Source organism: Pongo abelii, chromosome 18 (genome assembly GCF_028885655.2).
Source record: "Pongo abelii isolate AG06213 chromosome 18, NHGRI_mPonAbe1-v2.0_pri, whole genome shotgun sequence".
Lineage (NCBI taxonomy): Eukaryota > Metazoa > Chordata > Mammalia > Primates > Hominidae > Pongo > Pongo abelii.
The window spans coordinates 22,154,284-22,173,014 of NC_072003.2; the positions used below are offsets into that span (position 1 = coordinate 22,154,284).

General features: G+C 48.5%; 1 protein-coding gene across 2 annotated transcripts in view; it reads left to right on the forward strand.

The window, feature by feature from the left end:
• The window catches only part of VPS35L (VPS35 endosomal protein sorting factor like), a 145,166-nt gene extending 127,056 nt beyond the window's left edge, over positions 1 to 18,110 (forward strand). For both annotated transcript variants that reach the window (NM_001132616.1, XM_054533148.1), the window contains 3 exon segments: positions 7,322 to 7,440; positions 16,908 to 17,054; positions 17,801 to 18,110. In NM_001132616.1, coding sequence (NP_001126088.1) covers positions 7,322 to 7,440; positions 16,908 to 17,054; positions 17,801 to 17,899 — 365 coding nt within the window. In that variant the 3' untranslated portion in view covers positions 17,900 to 18,110.
• The last annotated feature ends 621 nt before the right edge of the window (positions 18,111 to 18,731 follow it).

An 18,731-nucleotide genomic window follows, 5' to 3' on the forward strand; every position in this document is an offset into this window, starting at 1 on the left:
CGTGCCAGGCCTGTTCCTTACCACAGTCTCAGGCAGGACCCTGGTGTGAGTGTTTGCAACCTGCTCCTCAGATGATGCCAAGGCTCAGCGGCCCTTGTCTGGGTGCTCTGGAGGAAGGAGGTGGCCTTGATCACCTGCTACCAGACATTTTGAACTTGCTAGTACAAGTGGGGAGCAGCCTCCTCGTGTCCTGGACTTACCACAGGACATGCCAGTTCCAGGCCTTTTCTCAGTGAGCCCAAGTATCCTCCTGCCTGGCAGACCCTCAGTTCTAATTTTTGGATTCCAAAAATTGGTCTTAATGTCAAAAGTGCTTTGGCCAGTAATTGTATACTTTACAGTTTAAAAAACCATCTCTACACTTGCAAGTTGCAGTGAACACATTAGCAGTGCTTAAGGGATGGCCTGCCTTCTGTCAGACCTCTCAGGCTTTCTCTAGCTGGGTCTGGGGACTGAGGATAAAGATGTAACTCAGGGAGGCTGGTTCATAGCAAGAATGATGGTGCCTACCCTGATCTGAGCACTTACTGAGTGCCAAGGACTACATCAGGCTCTACAGGCCCTTTTCCCTTAATCCTTACAGCTTTACTATGAGGACAGGCATTCATGTCCCCATTTTATGTACAAGCAAGAGGAGATCCAGAAAGACAATGTGATTTACTCCAGGGCTTCTGGTAGTTAGTGATGGAAGTGAAACTCACACCCAGAGTAGTGGGACGTGCATTACACTGCTTTGTTGATTACAAAATAACAGTGTTGGCTGAGCACAGGGGCTCGTGCCTATAATCCCAGCACTTTGGGAGGCAGACACAGGCAGATCACCTGAGGTCAGGAGTTCGAGGCTAGCCTGACCAACATGGGGAAACCTCATGTCTACGAAAAATACAAAAATACTAGCCAGGCTGTTGGCAAGTGCCTGTAATCCTAGCTACTTGGATGGCTGACGCAGGAGAATCGCTTGAGCTCAGGAGGCTGCAGTGAGCCAAGATCGCACCACTGAACTCCAGCCTGGGTGACAGAGCAAGACTCCATCTCAAAAAAAAAAAAAGCAGTGTTTTAATTAAAGTGTATTATATAACATATATGCAATAAACTATAGAGCTCAGTGAATTGTCACAAAGTGAACACTCCCAGGTAACCACAGCCCAGATCAAGAAATAGAACACCTCCTTCAGTCAGCATCACCACCCTACTCTCGAAGACACACCACTCTCTCTCCTGACTTCTAGCATTATTAATTAGTTTGCCACTTTCTGAATAAGTAAATGGAATATTTTGCAAGCATTCTTTGGTATTTGGCTGCTTTAACTCAGCATGATGTCCAAGAGTCATCTGTGTTGGTATGCAAAACTGTAGTTCACCTTTTGCATTGCTGTATAGTATTCCTTTGTGTGGATGTACCAAAATTGATTCATTCCTTCTGGATGGAAATTTGCATGTGGCCAGGTCCAGTTTGGGGCTATTATGAGTAATGCAGCTGTGAACATTCTTGCATGTATTTCTTGGTGTACATTCCCATTGGCTGTCTGCGTGGAGGTGGCATTGCTGGCTCATAGGATCTGCTTATATTCTGCGTTGGTGGATACTGCCTCACAGTTTCCCAAAGGGTTAAACCAATTGACATTCCTGCCAGGCACGAATGAGGCTTCCATTTGTTCAGTTGCTATGGTCATTCTTTTTCATGTCAGCTGTTCTAGAAGTGGAGTTTGCATTTCTCTGATGGCTGGTGAGGTTGAACACCCTTTCCTATATTTCTTGGCATCTTTGTTTCCTCTTTTGTGAAGTGAACATTGAAGGCTCTGAACAAGAGAGAAAGCTTTGAGGACCAGACAGAGACCTGGAAGTGAGGCTATCACAGGAGCATGCCCTGCCCTCTCCTCTCCCTCCTCTCCTTCCTCTCCCTCAAACAGATTCAGCCCATCCTTTCTCTGAACAAGCCCGCCAGTGAAGACTACCAGAGCCAGATTGGCAGCAGAGGGAGCGAGGCTATATTTGATAGGCAAGAGTGTAGTTTTCTAGCTTTTAAAGACGAAAACAGAAGGATGGATTTTCTTTTTCTTCTTCTTAGTCCAGCTGTGTTTACTTTGAATGTACAACTGTGACCTGCCTGGCATCTTGGTAGGAGACCCAGGGAATCACAGAGGCTCTGCAGGTTGTGGGGGCTCCTTTTTCCCTGTTCGCTTCCTCATTCTAGGGAGGCTTTTAGACGATGTTGACACAGCTTAGAACTTGGAAGAGAGGGATTAAATAATTTCTGCATTTTTGGAGGATGCCTTGGCCACTTTCTTCCCAGATTAAGAAAAAGAGAAGGCTCTGACATTGTCTGGAGCAATCCCTCCGGTGCTTTTACACGAGGTTACAAGAGAGCGTGCATATTTGATGTAGAAGTGAAGACTAGTCCTGGATCCTCAATGTTTATGTATTTAGTGTGCAGATAGAGTGTGTCTTTATTGGAAGAGTACAACTCAGGATGCTTCTGTGAAGCCAAGGCGGCCCTCCTCACTCTTCCACGTCACCTGCCAGGCCCTCAAAGCATTTGGGTTTGCAACTCGGGGTGGGACAGATGCAGAGATTGTGGGCTATTTTTAATGGCCATTTGCAGGGGACATCATTTCTCCCCCTCGTGAGAGCTGTGTCTGGACTTGAAGGCCCACAATACACTCTGACCTGACCAAATTACTTTTAATTCTCAAATGCGCCCTTTTCTCCTTCCCTCTGTGGCCACCAAGTGTTAGCATGGAAAATAAATTCCTCCCTTCTCACCCCTTTTCCCACTTTTGCTAGCGAATTCCACCTTTAGGACTCAGTCTAGGTCTCACTGATTCCAGAATCCTGTCCCAAGCACAGATTTTAGGATCCCATGATCCCCTGTACTGACCCCCTTCCTTGAGACCCCGGGAGGCGGAGGTTGCAGTGAGCCAAGATCGTGCCACTGAACTCCAGTCTGGGTGACAGAGCGAGACTCCATCTCAAATACCTCTGTACACTATTGCAATTGCCTGTTTGTGTGTCTGTGTCTCCTCATAGACTGTGAGCTCTGTGTCTGTGAGGGTAGGGCCAGGTCAGCCTTGTCCCCCACTAGGTTCCCGCTCCTAGCCCAGAAGCTGGCATGAAGCAGGCCTTATTCAGTAGGTGTTGCATGTGTGTGTGAGTGGCCTGCTCTAAACATACCTCTGGCCCCTCGGGGTGGTTGGACCTTCCCTCTTCTCCATTGCTGGGCTGTTCAGAATCAAAGTGAACTCCAACCTGGAGGAAGACTGGGAATTTATGCAGGAACTATTCTGGTCCTCAGTAGCAGACATGAGAAATTCCTTCACCAGCTGCAGTTTTGCTGCCCTGCACAATCAGGTGGTGTTGAATGGCTGAATTGAATTCTTCTCGCTTCTTACAAGAGTAAATGCCATCCCACACTGGGGAGGTAACAGTCATGACACAGCAGCCAGAGCTGGCTTGGAAATTCTGAGATTGACTCCTGCGGCCCAGGGCCAGTAACTACCAACCTGGTGTCAGACAAGCAATCAATCGCAAAGGAAACCTTGGGCAAGTATCCCAGCAGAGTCCCCATAAACGAGCAGTTTAAGATTGGATAAGAGATTCCTGTGATCAGAGAAGCTGGGGAACAAAGGAAACCAGTTGTTCTCCTTATTCTTAGGCAATATGCCTGCAACCTGCTTTCAAACGGTTCAGCCAAAAAAAAAAAAAAAAAAAATTATGTGTGTCTGTCCATCCTTGTAGAGACAACAAGCAAGAAAGCTTGCATAAAAGTAGCAAAATATTATCAATTGGTGATTCAAGAAGTAGGTGTTCATGGCCAGGCGCGGTGGCTCATGCCTGTAATTCCAGCACTTCGGGAGGCCAAGTTGGGAGGATCACTTGAGGTCAGGAGTTTGAGACCAGCTTGCCCAACATGGAGAAACCCCATCTCTACAAAAATACAAAATGTAGCCCTGCCTGCAGTGCAGTGGTGTGATCTCTGCTTGCTGCAACGTCTGCCTCCTGGGCTCAAGTCATCCTCCCACCTCAGCCTCCTAAGTAGCTGGGACTACAGGCACACATCACCACATCTGGCTAATTTTTATATTTTATTAGAGACAGGGTCTCACCATGTTGCCTAGGCTGGTCTCGAACTCCTGAGCTCAAGTGATCTACCTGCCTTGGCCTCCCAAAGTGCTGGGATCACAGGCATGAGCCACTGTGCCTGGCCATCTCGTGCTGTTTGTTCCTCATTTGTACACAGGCCCTACTGTGTTTCTCATAAATATTGTCTCTTTTGAATTGTGTGTATCTGAAACAGTATCCTTCCTACTTGTTTCCTCAAGACAGTGATGAATGTTCTTTCAATGGGGCGAGAAAAGCACAACAAATCACATTCTAGCAGATAAGCTAAACTGGATGTGGTTTATTAAAGACATCCCTAAGCCACAGAACTGGATTAGCTGTGTGCACATGTGGCCGCGTGTACACAACCACACCCGAGGCACAGGCGTGGCTCTTGATTTATGAGATATCCACGCACTCAGGACGGTGACCCAGATTGCAGGCCCGTGCCAGGTGAGAAGCAGCGAGCGTCGCCGCCGCACCGTCCCTCTTCCTGACACTGAGTGCTGTGTTGGCTCCAGAGCTCTCCCTTTAGCCTGTGGGTTCAGATGCTGAACTGGGCTCCCCAGACAGAGTGCTGCTTGTTCACACCTAGTTATGCTCGGCCACATACAAGTCCCCGTCTGGTAGTTGGAATGAAAGCAGCTGTAAGAGGATCCCGTGGAAAAGGTGTGTGAGCTCATGTGGGTGTGGAAGGAAAGAACTGGCTCTGTAGGCAGAGCTGGTGGTTTCGTTGTGAACTCTAGGGTTTGCAGCAGGCTGGCCCTAGACAAACAGAAGAAAGGAAGAAAACCACTGAAGTGTTCGCAGTAGGGACCAACTAAATACATTCTGTTCCATCATACAGTGGGATACTATGCAGCCACGACAACAAAGCAACAGAGCTGTACGCGTAGTGCCCCCTTACCCGGTGTCTCTTTTTTTTTGAGATGGAGTCCTGCTCTGTCACCAGGCTGGAGTGCAGTAGTATGCCAGTAGCTGGGACTACAGGCGCGTGCCACCACGCCCAGCTGATTTTTGTATTTTTAGTAGAGACGGGGTCTCACCATGTTGGCCAGGATGGTCTCCATCTCTTGACCTCATGATCCACCCGCCTCAGCCCCCCAAAGTGCTGGGATTACAGGCGTGAGCCACTGTGCCCAGCTTTTTTTTTTTTTTTGGAGACAGAGTCTCACTCTGTCACCCAGGCTGGAGTGCAGTGGCTCCATCTCGGCTCACTGCAACTTCTGCCTCCCGGATTCAGGCGATTCTCCTGCCTTAGCCTCCCAAGTAGCCGGGACTACAGGCGTGCACCACCACGCCCAGCTAATTTTTTGTATTTTCAGTAGAGACTGGGTTTCATCATGTTGGGCAGGCTGGTCTCAAACTCCTGACCTCAAGTCATCCACCTGCCTCAGCCTCTCAAAATGCTCAGATTCTAGGTGTTAGCCACAGTGCCCAGCCCCAGTTTCATTTTCTGCAGTTTCAGTTACCCCACAGTCAACCTGGTCCAAAAATATTAAGTGGAAAATCTCAGAAATAATTCATAAGTTTTAATTTGCACACTGTACTGAATAGGGTGATAAAATTTCACTTCGTCCCACCTGGGATATCCATCATCCCTTTGTCCAGCTTATCCACACTGATGTGACACTACCTACCCATTACTATATAGGAAAAAGCATAATGTATATAGGATTCAATACTGTCTGTGGTTTCAGGCACCCACTGAGGGTCTTGGAACGTATCCCTCAAGGATAAGGGGGGACTATTGTATGCTGATATAGAAATAGCACGAAGATTTATTTTATTTTGTTTATTTTGAGACAGGATCTTGCTGTGTTGCTCATACTAGAGTGCAGTCATGTGGTCATAGCTCATTGCAGCCACCTACTCCTGGGCTCAAGCAGTCCTCCCACCTCAGCCTCCCAAGTATCTGGGACTACAGGCGTGAGCTACCAAACACAGCTAATTTTTTTTGGAGAGATGGGGTTTTGCTATGTTGCTCAGGCTGGTCTCAAACTCCTGGACTCAAGTGATCCTTCTGCCTCAGCCTCCCAGAGTGCTGGGATTATAGGTGTGAGCCACCGATCCCAGCCCCAAGATTTATCATTAAGTTAAAAAAACAAAGTGTAAAGCAGCACAGAGTGTGGTGTCTCTTTCATCACCCAGATTATGCTCTGTGTGAAGGTCAGTTGAGAGGAAGGAGCAGGTAGGGAAGGAGGGAGAGAGGAGGAAGGGAGGAGGAACTCAGACTCAGGCTGTCCTTGGTTGGGCCTGTCTTACTCTAGGCAGTGGTTGTCACAGGATGAGACCAAGCAAACAGTGGAGGAGCTTTTGGCAAGAGACATTATCAAAGGGATTTACACTTCTAGAGTAGTTGAAATAGAAAATCTCTGCAGTCCTTCCAAAGCCAGCTTTGAGGAGAGGGTGGCAGGGCAGGCAGCTGGATGCGGTAGCTAAGATTGTGAGCTCTGGAATCAGACTTCCTGGTTTAGGATCCCAGCTAGGACCACCTCTGAGCCTCATCTCCCTAAAAGGGGGATATTAATATCATCTCTTGTCTGGGCTGGTTGCTCACACCTGTAATCCCAGCACTTTGGGAGGCCGAGGCAGGTGGATCACTTGAGGTCAGGAGTTCGAGACCAGCTTGGCCAGCATGGTGAAACCCCGTCTCTATTAAAAATAAAAAAAAAATTTAAAAAATAGCCAGGCGTGCTGGCAGGTGCCTGTAATTCCAGCTACTCAAGAGGCTGAGGCAGGAGGACTGCTTGAGCCTCGAGGCAGAGTTTGCAGTGAGCCAAGATCATGCCACTGCACTCCAGCCTGGGTGACAGAGAGAGACTCCGTCTCAAAAAAAAAAAAAAAAAAAGAAAGAAAAATCATCTCTTCACATACTGGTTGTGGGGGACTCTGCAATAAGGCAGTTAAAGCCCTAGCCCAGTGCCTGGCAGCTGCTGTGATGATCACTATGATTATTAATGTCACCCCCGCTCCCCACCACACACACATGGGCTGGAGGGGTGACTTCCACACCACTGGCTTAGACTGTCCTGCAGGCTGGGTGTTTTCTTTGTGATTCCCAAGGCCCCAAGCCCAGTGGGAAATTTCCGCCACTTCCGTGTGCCCTGCCACGACTTCCTGCCATCTGCTGACACTGTGTGACATGACACGCGGCTGCCTCTCCCTGGCCAGCATGGCCGCGGGGCTTGGGTCTGTCTCACTGTTCTTGTTTGTTCAACAGTGGACTCCAACGACAGCCTCTATGGGGGAGACTCCAAGTTCCTGGCAGAGAACAACAAGCTGTGTGAGACGGTGATGGCTCAGATCCTAGAGCATCTGAAAACCCTGGCCAAGGACGAGGTGGGTGCCCTCGACTGTCCTCCACCCGCCTCTTGCTCTGAAAGAACAAGTTTCCAGGGTGGTTCAACATTGGTTCATTCTAGAAAGGAAACTATGTCATGTGAGTAATGTGTTTATGTGCAAACCACTTCTCCATTGCTTTGGGGCCTTCGCTCCTGCTGTTTTCTCTGCCTGGACCGCGCCTCCCCCAGGGCTTCCCCTGGCTGTTCCTTCTCGTCATTCAAATCTCAGCTCAAAGGACCTCATCAGAGAGGCCTTCCCGGACCCTGTCTCAAGGAGCCACCACCACCTGCATGCCTCTTCCCGATTGTCCTGTAGCGTCTGTTCAGTCCCCATCTGAAATGTTCTGTGTTTGTCTGTCCATCCCCCAGCTCCCTGACTAGAATGTAAGCTCCATGGGAGCAGGGACCTGGTGAGTCTTTTTTTTTTTTTTTTTTTGAGACAGTTTCACACTATTGCCTGGGCTGGAGTGCAATGGCATAATCTCAGCTCACTGCAACCTCTGCCTCCTGGGTTCAGGCGATTCTCCTGCCTCAGCCTCCCGAGTAGCTGGGATTACAGGTGCCCGCCACCACACCTGCCTTATTTTTTGTATTTTTTTAGTAGAGACAGGATTTCACTATGTTGGCCAGGCTGGTCTTGAACTCCTGACCCTGTGATCCACCTACCTCGGCCTCCCAAAGTGCTGGGATTTTAGGCGTGAGCCACTGCACCCAGCCCGGACCTGGTGAGTCTTGAAGACCTGCCTGTGTCTGAATGACAAGACAGGGACTCTGGGACCCCCGGTAACTCTGCACCACCCCACGTCTCATGCAGAGCCCGGCCTGTGGCAGATACTCCATCAGTTCATGGTGAATCAGTGATAGCGTGGGATTGCTATACCTGGGCTCTTTCAGTGCCCACAGCAGCCCTGTGAGATGTAGGTGCTGTGTTTATTTCCATTGAATGGGAAGGGAAACTGAGGCTCAGAGAGGGTTATTCAGAGCCCTTGGTATTTCCTCTCGCTGTGATAAAACAGCAGAGATTCTAACCCGGATTCCCAAACCTGAACTCTGCACTGCTGCATTGCCCTCCTCAACCAAGGCCTTTCCACTTTACTTTTTTATTTTTTTGAGACGGAGTTTCGCTCTTGTTGCCCAGGCTGGAGTACAGCGGCGCGATCTCAGCTCACTGCAACCTCCGCCTCCCAGGTTCAAGTGATTCTCCTGCCTCAGCCTCCCGAGTAGCTGGGATTCAGGCGCCAGCCACCACACATGGCTAATTTTTGTATTTTTAGTTGAGATGGGGTTTCACCATGTTGGCCAGGCTGGTCTCAAACTCCTGAGCTCAAGTGATCCACCCACCTTGGCCTCCCAAAGTGCTGGGATTACAGGCGTGAGCCACTGTGCCTGGCCCACTTCACTTTTAAGAAGTGGTGTGTGGTCATTAATAATAGTAGGCTCTGTTTTTCCAGCCTTCATTGTACATTAAGTGTAGTATAAAGAATTTTGCATGGATTATTTCACTTAATTCTCACAGCAGTCCTTTATGCTGAACAGATGAGGCAACCAAATCCTAAAGCAGCAGCTATGGAGTATGGTCCAGGCAATTTTCTAGAAGCCCTGCTCTTATCCACAAGCTCAATTCTTTTTATCAGATGTTGTGTCTTTTGTATTTTCAGAAGTTTGTTTTTCATATTCTCCATATAGATAGTTGATTGACTGATTTCAATGTGATTTCCATTCTAGTACAACTCAATTAACTACCTGCCTCTCTTCCCAAGTTATGCTGACCATGGCTTCCATTTTCGCAGCTTTGGCCGAAATGTGTGAGTGACACATGGGTCCCAGAGACCCTGTCTCAGACGTGGCTGAGTCGGTTAGTTGTGTAGACATAGGTGTGTCTCTGTCACTGCGGTTAAGGCTGATTGCTGTAGCGCAGTCAAGATAGAGGCGTAGGGGGAGGTTGGCAGCACTTTGGGGGTCAGAGCCAGTGCCTGGCTTCTGTCTGCGTCCTTCCCTGACTTTCTGCCTCCAAGCACTTCTCCTAGATCTTGCCCTTTATCCACTATGAGCTGTTTGCTCGAAGCTCTGAGCATCTCCATTATTGTATTCCTAGCAAAAGATGTTGCCTGATAACTCATTCCTGATATCCTTCTGGCAGGAGGGGGCCTCTGTTCTCGCTCTTCTCCTCAGTTTCCTTCCCCAAATGTCAGATGATTTTTGGCCCCCTGGGTTCTCAGTGCCTTTCCCATGCTCCCCTCCTTCCAAGGCAGTTGACCACTTCCCTCCTCCAGCTCCTTCATTCCCAACCCACTGGGTCTTCCTGGAGTCCTTCTTGTTCTTCCTGGGTTTTGCTCCCATACCTCTCGCCTCACATCCTTTCATAGCATCCAGACCCTTTCAGGACAAAATAAGATCAAACTGGATTGTAGTAGTTCTTTGTCATTTCCAAGACTGTATAAAACACCACCCATCCTCATGTTCCTTCTGCACCCACCAAAAATACCACATTATTTAGCTGTAGATACTCACATGCAGTATATCCCATTCTTTTTTTGTTTTGTTTCGTTTTGTTTTGAGACAGTCTCGCTGTGTCGCCCAGGCTAGAGTGCAGTGGTGCAAACTCAGGTCACTGCAACCTCCGCCTCCCAGGTTCAAGTGATTCTCCTGCCTCAGCCTCCTGAGAGCTAGGACTATAAGCACATCCCACCACACCAGGCTAATTTTGTGTTTTTAGTAGAGACGGGGTTTCACCATATTGGCCAGGCTGGTCTCGAATTCCTGAGCTCAAGTGATCCGCCCGCCTCGGCCTCCCAAAGTGCTGGGATTACAGGCATGAGCTACTGTGCCCGGCCAATATATACCCATTCTGTCCAGGGTGTTCAAGCATGTGTTTGAGAGAGTAGGATTTTTTCTCGCCTCCAAGTTCAGGGGCACTGCTGGAAGGGCTGGCCTTAGGGTTAGTAGTTGAAAGGGCAGAGACCTACATGCCCAACAGTTGCAGAAATGCTGCAGCCCTGGGGGCCCGTAGCACCTCACAGCACCTTCTCTAGGGAGGGAGGGTATGTGACTGTGTCCTACTGACCTTGGGGACCCCGAGCTGCAGTACCAGAACTCTGAGCAAGTTAGTGCCTGGAGGGCTCTTGGTTGTTTGTGGAAAGAGTGGCATTGGAACCCCAGTTTCTTCTTCAGGAAAACTGGTTTATCAAACCCGTGAGTATCAGACGAGGCAACTCTCCTAGAATGATTGATACCAGAGGCTGGGAAGGGTATGTGGATGTGTGTGTTGGGGATTGGGGGAGGCAGGGGAGGGCAATGAAGAGAGGTTGGTTAATGGGTACAAAGATAGATACAGTTAGAAGGAATAGGCCAGGCACAATGCCTCAGACCTGTAATCCCAACATTTTGGGAGGCCCAGGTGGGAGGATTAGTTGAGCCTAGGAGTTTGAGATCAGCTTGGGTAACATAGTAAGATCCTGTCTCTATTAAAAAAAAAAATTAAAAATTAGGCCAGGTACGGTGACTCACGCCTGTAATCCCAGCACTTTGGGAGGCTGAGGTGGGCGGATCACTTGAGGCCAGGAGTTCGAGACCAGCCTGGCCAACATGGGAAAATCCCACCTCTACAAAAAATACAGAAAAAACTAGCTGGGCATGGTGGTGTGCGCTTGTAGTCCCAGCTACTTGGGAGGCTGAGGCAGGAGAATCACTTAAACCCGGGAGGCGGAGGTTGCCGTGAGCCCAGATCACACCACTGCACTCCAGCCTGGGCAACAGAGCGAGACTCTATCTCAAAAAAATTTTTAAATTAGCTGGGCGTGGTGGTGTGTGCCTGTAGTCCCAGCTACTGGAGAGGCTGAGGCGGGAGTTGAAGGTGCAGTGAGCTGTGATCATGCCACTGCACTCCAGCCTAGGCAACAGAGCAAGACCCTGTCTCCAAAAAAATAAAAAAGAAAAAAGAAAAAAAAGGAGGAATAAAAGGGAGTAAGCTCTAATGTCAATAGCAGAGCAGAGCAACTATAGTTAACAACAATGTATTATACATTTCAAAATAGCTGTAAGAGAAGACCTGAAATGTTCGGTACACATAGAAATGATAAATGCTCAGGTGACAGACACCCCAAATACCCTGGCACGATCACTGTATATTCTAGGCATGTAACAAAATACCACATGTACCTCATAAATACACACAAATATTATGTATCAATAATTTTTAAATGTTGCATATCTGAGGCTCATGAATCAAGATGAGAAAATAAAACCCTAAATACACATTGTTTTAAAAGACCTTTTACAAACATGCAAACACTCAGCAAGGGTTCATACCTCTTCCCTTGTCTGTGTAGATGGTTTCCAGGAGAGAGCCGTTTCAGCCTACAGGAATAATGGAAGCCCATCACCTTTAGCTTGTACTAATTAGATCCCCCCATGGAAAGCTTGTCTTAGCTTTTTCCCCTGATTTCTTTTTTTTTTTTTTTTTTTTTCCAGAGGCAGGGTCTTACTCTGTCATCCAGGCTGGAGTACAGTGGCACTATCTTAGCTCACTGCAGCTTCAACCTCCTGGGCTCACGTGATCCTCCCATGTCAGCCTCCCAAGTAGCTGGGACTACAGGCGTGTACCACCACACCCAGCTAAGTTCTTATTTCCTACACAGCCGAGGTCTCTCTGTGTTGCCCAGGCTAGTCCTAAAATACTGAGCTTGGCCGGGCACGGTGGCTCATGCCTGTAATCCCAACACTTTGGGAGGCTGAGGCAGGCAGATCACTTGAGGTCAGAAGTTTGAGACCAACCTGGCCAACATGGTGAAACCCCACCTCTACTAAAAATACAAAAATTAGCTGGGCGTGGTGGCACGTGCCTGTAATCCCAGCTACTCGGGAGGCTGAGGCAGGAGAATTGCTTGAACCCGGGAGGGGGAGGTTGCAGTGAGCTGAGATCACACCACTGCACTCTAGCCTGGGTGACAGAACGAGACTCCGTTTCAGAAAAAAAAAAAGAGCTCAAGTGATCCGCCCACCTTGGCCTTGGGCTCCCAAAGTGCTGCGGATTCCAGGCGTGAGCCACTACGCCCAGCCTTCCCCTGATTTCTTGAAACCATTGGCTCTGGCTCCACCTTCTAGTCCAGGGACCTCTTAGAACAATGATGTATGTTTGACAAGTCACACCCACAGAAAACTTGACATGTGGTTCAAAATTACGTTTCTTCATGCCGAGGCAATAGGCTGGGTTTAATCAGAGGTGGTCACTGACAGCATAAATGATCATAGCCCAGAAGTCCCAAGCTTGCAATAAAAACAAAGCCCAGAACCATATAATTTGGAGCTATTTATATTTAACATTTATGTCTCTTTCTCTGGTGGAGAGAGGGGTTGATGGTGATAGTGATTCTGAAAGAATAGCAAAGATGGAATGTTTCTGAAGAACATTTCACGTCGCATCAATACCAGCGATGTTCACTGAAAATGTCTGTCCATATATGCACGTTTATTAGAAAAACAACGGTCAGGCATGGTGGCTCATGCCTGTAATCCCAACACTTTGGGAGGCCGGGGAAGGAGGATTGCTTTATTCCAGGAGTTTGAGACCAGCCTGGGGAACGTAGTAAAACCCCATCTCTAAAAAAAATTTAAAAGTTAGCCAGGCATGGTGGTGTGCACCCTGAGTAGTTGGGACTACTCAGGAGGCTGAGGTGGGAGGACTGCTTGAGTCCAGGAGTTTGAGGCTGCAGTGAGCTGTGATTGCACCACTACACTCCAACCCTGGCAGCAGAGCAAGACCCTGTCTCTAAAATAAATAAATAAACAAAAACATGGTCATATGGGTGGACCAAGCTATAACTGAACATGTTATCCTCTTTTTTTTTTTGAGACAGAGTCTTGCTCTGTTGCCCAGACTGGAGTGTAGTGGCACAATCTCAGCTGACTGCAACCTCCACCACCTCCCAGATTTAAGTGATTCTCCTGCCTCAGCCTTCCGAGTAGCTGGGACTACAGGCGCGTGCCACCACACCTGGCTAATTTTTTGTATTTCTAGTAGAGACGGGGTTTCACTGTTAGCCGGGATGGTCCCGATCTCCTGACCTCATGATCCGCCCGCCTCAGCTTCCCAAAGTGCTGGGGTTACAGGCGTGAGCCACCGTGCCCAGCCATCCTTCGTTTTAATGGTGCAATTTGAAGTTCAGCTCAACAGCCATATTGGAGTGCTCTGAAGTCTGGTACCCCAAGAGCATGAGACTTGGTATCCAGGCCCATCACAGACCAGGAAGGGCCTGGTGGATTTCTCCCCACTGAGTGGGGTGGGCAGCTTCCTGCTGTTGGAAAACCCTGATGCCTGTGCTGTTCTGAGAATCATCTCTCAGCTCTGGTAGCAACCCTGCTTCCAAAATCATCCTCTAAGGCCATGTGAAGGTGCCAGCCTCATTTTAATCACAAGCTGTATTTTATGAAGTTGTTTGTTTGGGTGTGGTGGAGCTGGGAACCATGCCAAACCCCGAGAGCTTCCTGGAAATGACAATTCTCATAGGAAAAGCAGCTCTTTTCTATTTAAAACCTCTGTGGCGAGAGGAGGGGATCAGGCCCTGATTTGGTTCCCAAGCTACGTGTTTGTATTTTTCATGGTGTTTGAATATATCAGCTGGCATGTGTCTCATCCCTCAGACACGTCTCCAATGATTTCACTTTTAATGGGCTTTGGCATTTAAAACACATGCGAATTGAGCTTTTTGCTAATTGAGAAGATATGGAATGGAGAAATAGCCAATTAGGTATTGTGCTGCTTGTCTGACTTTTAAAACAGTTTCTCCCACTTCAGTGAAAGGTAGTCAAAGGGCCTCTCTCCGAGGAGACTTTTAGTTGGCTTTGAAACAGTTTTATTTTAGCTTGGTCTTCCAGATCCAAGCAGAAAGCGGGGCTCCCGTTCTCCCAGGTGTCAGACGAGGACCAGGTTAAAAGGAGAGCACAATGGACTCAGGTTCCCACTTGGGGCATAAACTGCATTGTCTGTTAGAACAAAGGAAGCCAGAGCAGGTGGTCGCCAGCCAGTTTGCGAGTCCGTGCCCAGTAAGTGCCAGCCCACGTGCCCCATGCCAAAGCGCTTTTCTCTCGGTGCCCGTGGGCCTGGGCGCCCACAGCACAACCTGCTCCCTGATGATTGGGCTCTTCGCCGTCGGCTCTGCTGCTTCTGTGACTGTCGCTGCTCTAGGCTGTTGCCAAGGCAGGCTCAATTTTGCCCGGAGCGGGGAGGGGAGGTGCCGAAGATTCTTAATTGCCACTCAGCCACCTTGCCCAACTGCATTTGAAGCTGTTCCTTGACTTTTTCTTTAAGACAGAGTCTTGCTCTGATGCCCAGGCTTGAGTGCAGCGGTGAGATCATAGCTCACCGCAGCCTCAAAATCTTGCCCTCAAGTGATCCTCCAGCCTCAGCCTCCTGAGTAGCTGGGACAATAGGTGTGTGCTACCATGCTCAGCTAATTTTTTTCTTCTTTTCACTAAAATACTTTAAATTCTCACTTGGGAAAGGACAGTAAGAAGGGGTAAATCAGTTGGCATAGCAGCTAGCAGGCGCCATGTGAATTATCTGTGGAACGTTGGATGGACGGACAGTTGATAAGTTGGTTTTAGCCACCAAGAGTAGTTGAGAAAAGCAGGAAGAAATGTGTTTTGGTGTAAGCCCAATCAAGCCATTCTTACTCCCTGCATAAAACTGCATAGCCGAAGTTGGCTCACAGCACCGGCAAGTCTCTCAGCCCTTCTGACTGCGATTCCTGATAAGATGCAACCCTGAGTGTGTGGCCTGGAGAGGGCTGTGAGTACGAGCACAGGCTCTGGAGTCAGAGAGCTGGAGCTCAGACTCCCGTCTGCATTGTTAGGACCCATCTGTGGTCCTTGGGCAAGTTCCTAACCTTTCAGAGCCTCAGGTGCCTCATCTGCAGAATGGGAGCGTATTCATTTCCTATTGCCACCATAACCAGTTGCCACAAACTTGGCATCTTAAAGCAGTACCCATTTTTGATCTCACTGTTTGGGAGGTTAGAAGTCAGTGCTGGCTGGGGCCGGTGTCTCTGTTCTGGGTTTCACAAGGCCAGAATCAAGGTCTTGCTGGCTGGGCTCTTATCAGGAGGCACTGGAAAGAATCTACTTCCTTGTTCCTTCAGGGTATTTGCAGATTGCATTTCCATGTGATGATGGACTGAGATCCTGTGTCTGTTGGCCGGGCGTTCTTCTCAGCTTCTAGAAGCTGCCTGTGTTTCCCAGCTCATGGCCAGCACTGGGTGGGCCAGGTTCTCCTCATGCCTTGAATCTCTGGCCTCCCTTCTTGCTCCTCTTTCCTGTTTTTCTCTTCCACTGCTTGTCTCTGATTCTGGTCGGAGAAACGCTTCTGCTTTTAAGGGCTCCAGTGATTTGAAGGCCCACTCAGGTCATCTAAGATACACTCCCTACCTTAATTCCATCTGCAGTCTCTCCACAGCAGCACCGGGATTCATGTTTGAATAACAGGGGAAGGAATGTTGGGAGACACCTCTAGAATTCTGTCTATCATGGGCGGTTAGGAATGTACCTGCCACAGAGTTGTCATGAAGGTTAAATCAGGCAGGTTGTATAAAGCACAGAGCAGAATCCCTGGCACACTCTTAAGGGCTCTTACATGCACTCACTGTCAGGGAGCAGACACGAGACTCTTGGCAGCACTGATGTTGTGCAGATGTGGGATCTGCCCTGGCCCCATGGGCTTCCTGAACAGCAGGTACCCACCTGTTGATGTGGCTTTTCCAGGGGCCTTCGTTTACCTTGGGGAAGTTGTATCCTCTCTCCTGGGCCTGGTGTTGCATTCTGGAGATTTATTTTCCCTTTTGTCTTTATCATTCAAAGCTGGAGTTCAGGTTTGGTCTGCCATGACACAGTGGTTAGACTTTTTTTGGCAAGATACCTCTCACATCAGATTATTGAGCAAGAAAGGAAAGATCTGATGTCAGCGTGTAAAGGCTGGATATGGGCACCAACGATTGGGGAGCTCAGTTCGGGAGGAGATGTGTTTTGGTCTTTATTACTGGCAGCCCAGGGGCAGGAATACTGACTGCAGCTTTGGGTAGTTTGAGGACACATCTGAAAGAGGCGAGCTGAAGCCTTTCAGTTTTCAGCTGTACTTGCGTTAAAGCAAGGCTTGTCCCAGCTGGGGTACCCTTCATTCCTCGACCTCACTGACTGGTGAGTTTCTTCCATTTCATGAGTAATGACCACCTGTGGGCACAGAGCTTCGTCATCTTACTGAATCCCCACCCTCTGCAGTCGTGACCTTACTGTCATTTACAGATGAAGAAGCTGGGACTTTGGGAGGTTCAGCAGCTTGCCCTACAACAAATACGTGGCAGAGCTGGCACTGGAACTCAGGCATGACCTACCCCAGAGTCAACACTGTCCACAGCATCTCTGCAGGGCACGGCGTGAGCCCCAGTGCAAGGCAGTAACCTCCCTTTTCTGTTTCAGGCCCTGAAGCGCCAGAGCTCGTTGGGCCTTTCCTTCTTTAACAGCATCTTGGCCCATGGGGACCTACGCAACAACAAGCTCAACCAGCTCTCCGTCAACCTGTGGCACCTGGCACAGAGGCACGGCTGTGCAGACACCAGGACCATGGTGAGGCGTTCGGAGGGCCCCGTGGTATAAGCCCACTGGCCAGTGCACAACCACCCTCAACACAGCATCGTGGTCTGGACATCAGACAGACAACCCCATACTCCCCTTTTAGAAAAGCACTTGGTCCATTTCTACTGGATCACTTCCTAGCAGTAAAAAGCAGAGCTGGCCAGGTGTGGCAGCTCATGCCTATAATCCCAGCAGTTTGGGAGGCTCAGACAGGAGGATCACTTGAGGCCAAGGGTTTGACACCAGCCTGGGCAACATAGTGAGACCAGGTCTCTACAAAAAATAAAAAATTAGCCAGGCATGGTGGTGCACATGTGTAGTCCCAGCTACTCGGGAGGCTGAAGAGGGAGGATGGCTTGAGCCCAGGAGTTCGAGGCTGCAGTGAGCTATGATCACACCACTGTACTCCAGCAAGCAAGACCTTGTTGGAGTACAGACAGAGCAAGACCTTGTTTCCAAAACAAAAAACAAAAGCATAGCCTTAAAAGTCTATTCCCTCTGAATAAAAACCATACATATAAAACATCAGTCATTTCTGGTCACATCCAAATCTGATTTTTAGGGCAAGCTGCCATCCAAGAAGTTAAAGACTTTGATTTCTTCCCTCCCCTCATCCCTCAAAAAACCCACTATTCTCTGCTAAGAAATCTAAGCCCACATAATGGCTGATTCATTAGAGCCTTGGGCTCCAAGGATAATGAACCAGAAAGGAGATGGATCTTTCTTTTTCCTCGTAGGTGAAAACGCTAGAATACATCAAGAAACAAAGCAAACAACCAGACATGACTCATCTGACAGAGCTGGCCCTCAGACTCCCTCTGCAAACAAGGACCTGACCCCCGGGACCATCCCCCAGGCTCTGGGACTCTGGCGCCAAATCCAGAAAGATCTGCTCTGCTGCCCTGAACTCTTACTGCAATTTAGGTTTCTCATTTTTCTTTTCCTTTTACATATGTACAAATTGGTTTAAGCTTTGGCCTCTATCCAGGTTATTCTGACAGTGAAGAAATGGGAGTTGTCAGAGCATTAAAATGCAATCTTCATTAAGAAGCAGTCTCTGTGTTGTCTTTGCACAAGTGGCCTTCAGTCTACTCAGCCCGATCCGACGGGCCTTTTTAGCAAGAGAGAAACAAGAATGCGAGTAACATCTTTCTTCTCTGGAAGGTGTTTGTGTTTTCATAGTTTAGAAATAAGGACTTTAAAAGTGGACTGCTTTTCAAAGTGCCACTGTTCCAGACCCATTCCATTCCAGACTTTGTACCTTAAAGTTAGAGCACACCCAAAGTCTGGAACTGTGTTACCTGAACCCCTATGGAGGATTTATAAAAGGCAGAAATAGTACTCCATTAACTCTTTTTCCTATCAAAAGCAGCTCTTGATTGGACTTAGAATCTGTGTTGGTGGATCAAAGGAGAAAGCGAGGTCAAATTTGAGATTCTCTGTGGCTTCAGTATACAGTAACTGAATAAATGTCCTGAAGGAGCATTTATGTTCATGACTGTTCATTTAATTACTTCTGACTGTCTTCCTCCAGAAGAGAGAGAACGTGTCTAAATATATTAGCCTGGTTTGTTTTGCAGCCACAATTCTAAACAGCATGTGATTCTGTCTGCTTTTCTTCCAACAGTTTGGTGGAACCTGATTCTTCTATTACGGCTTGGTGAGCTT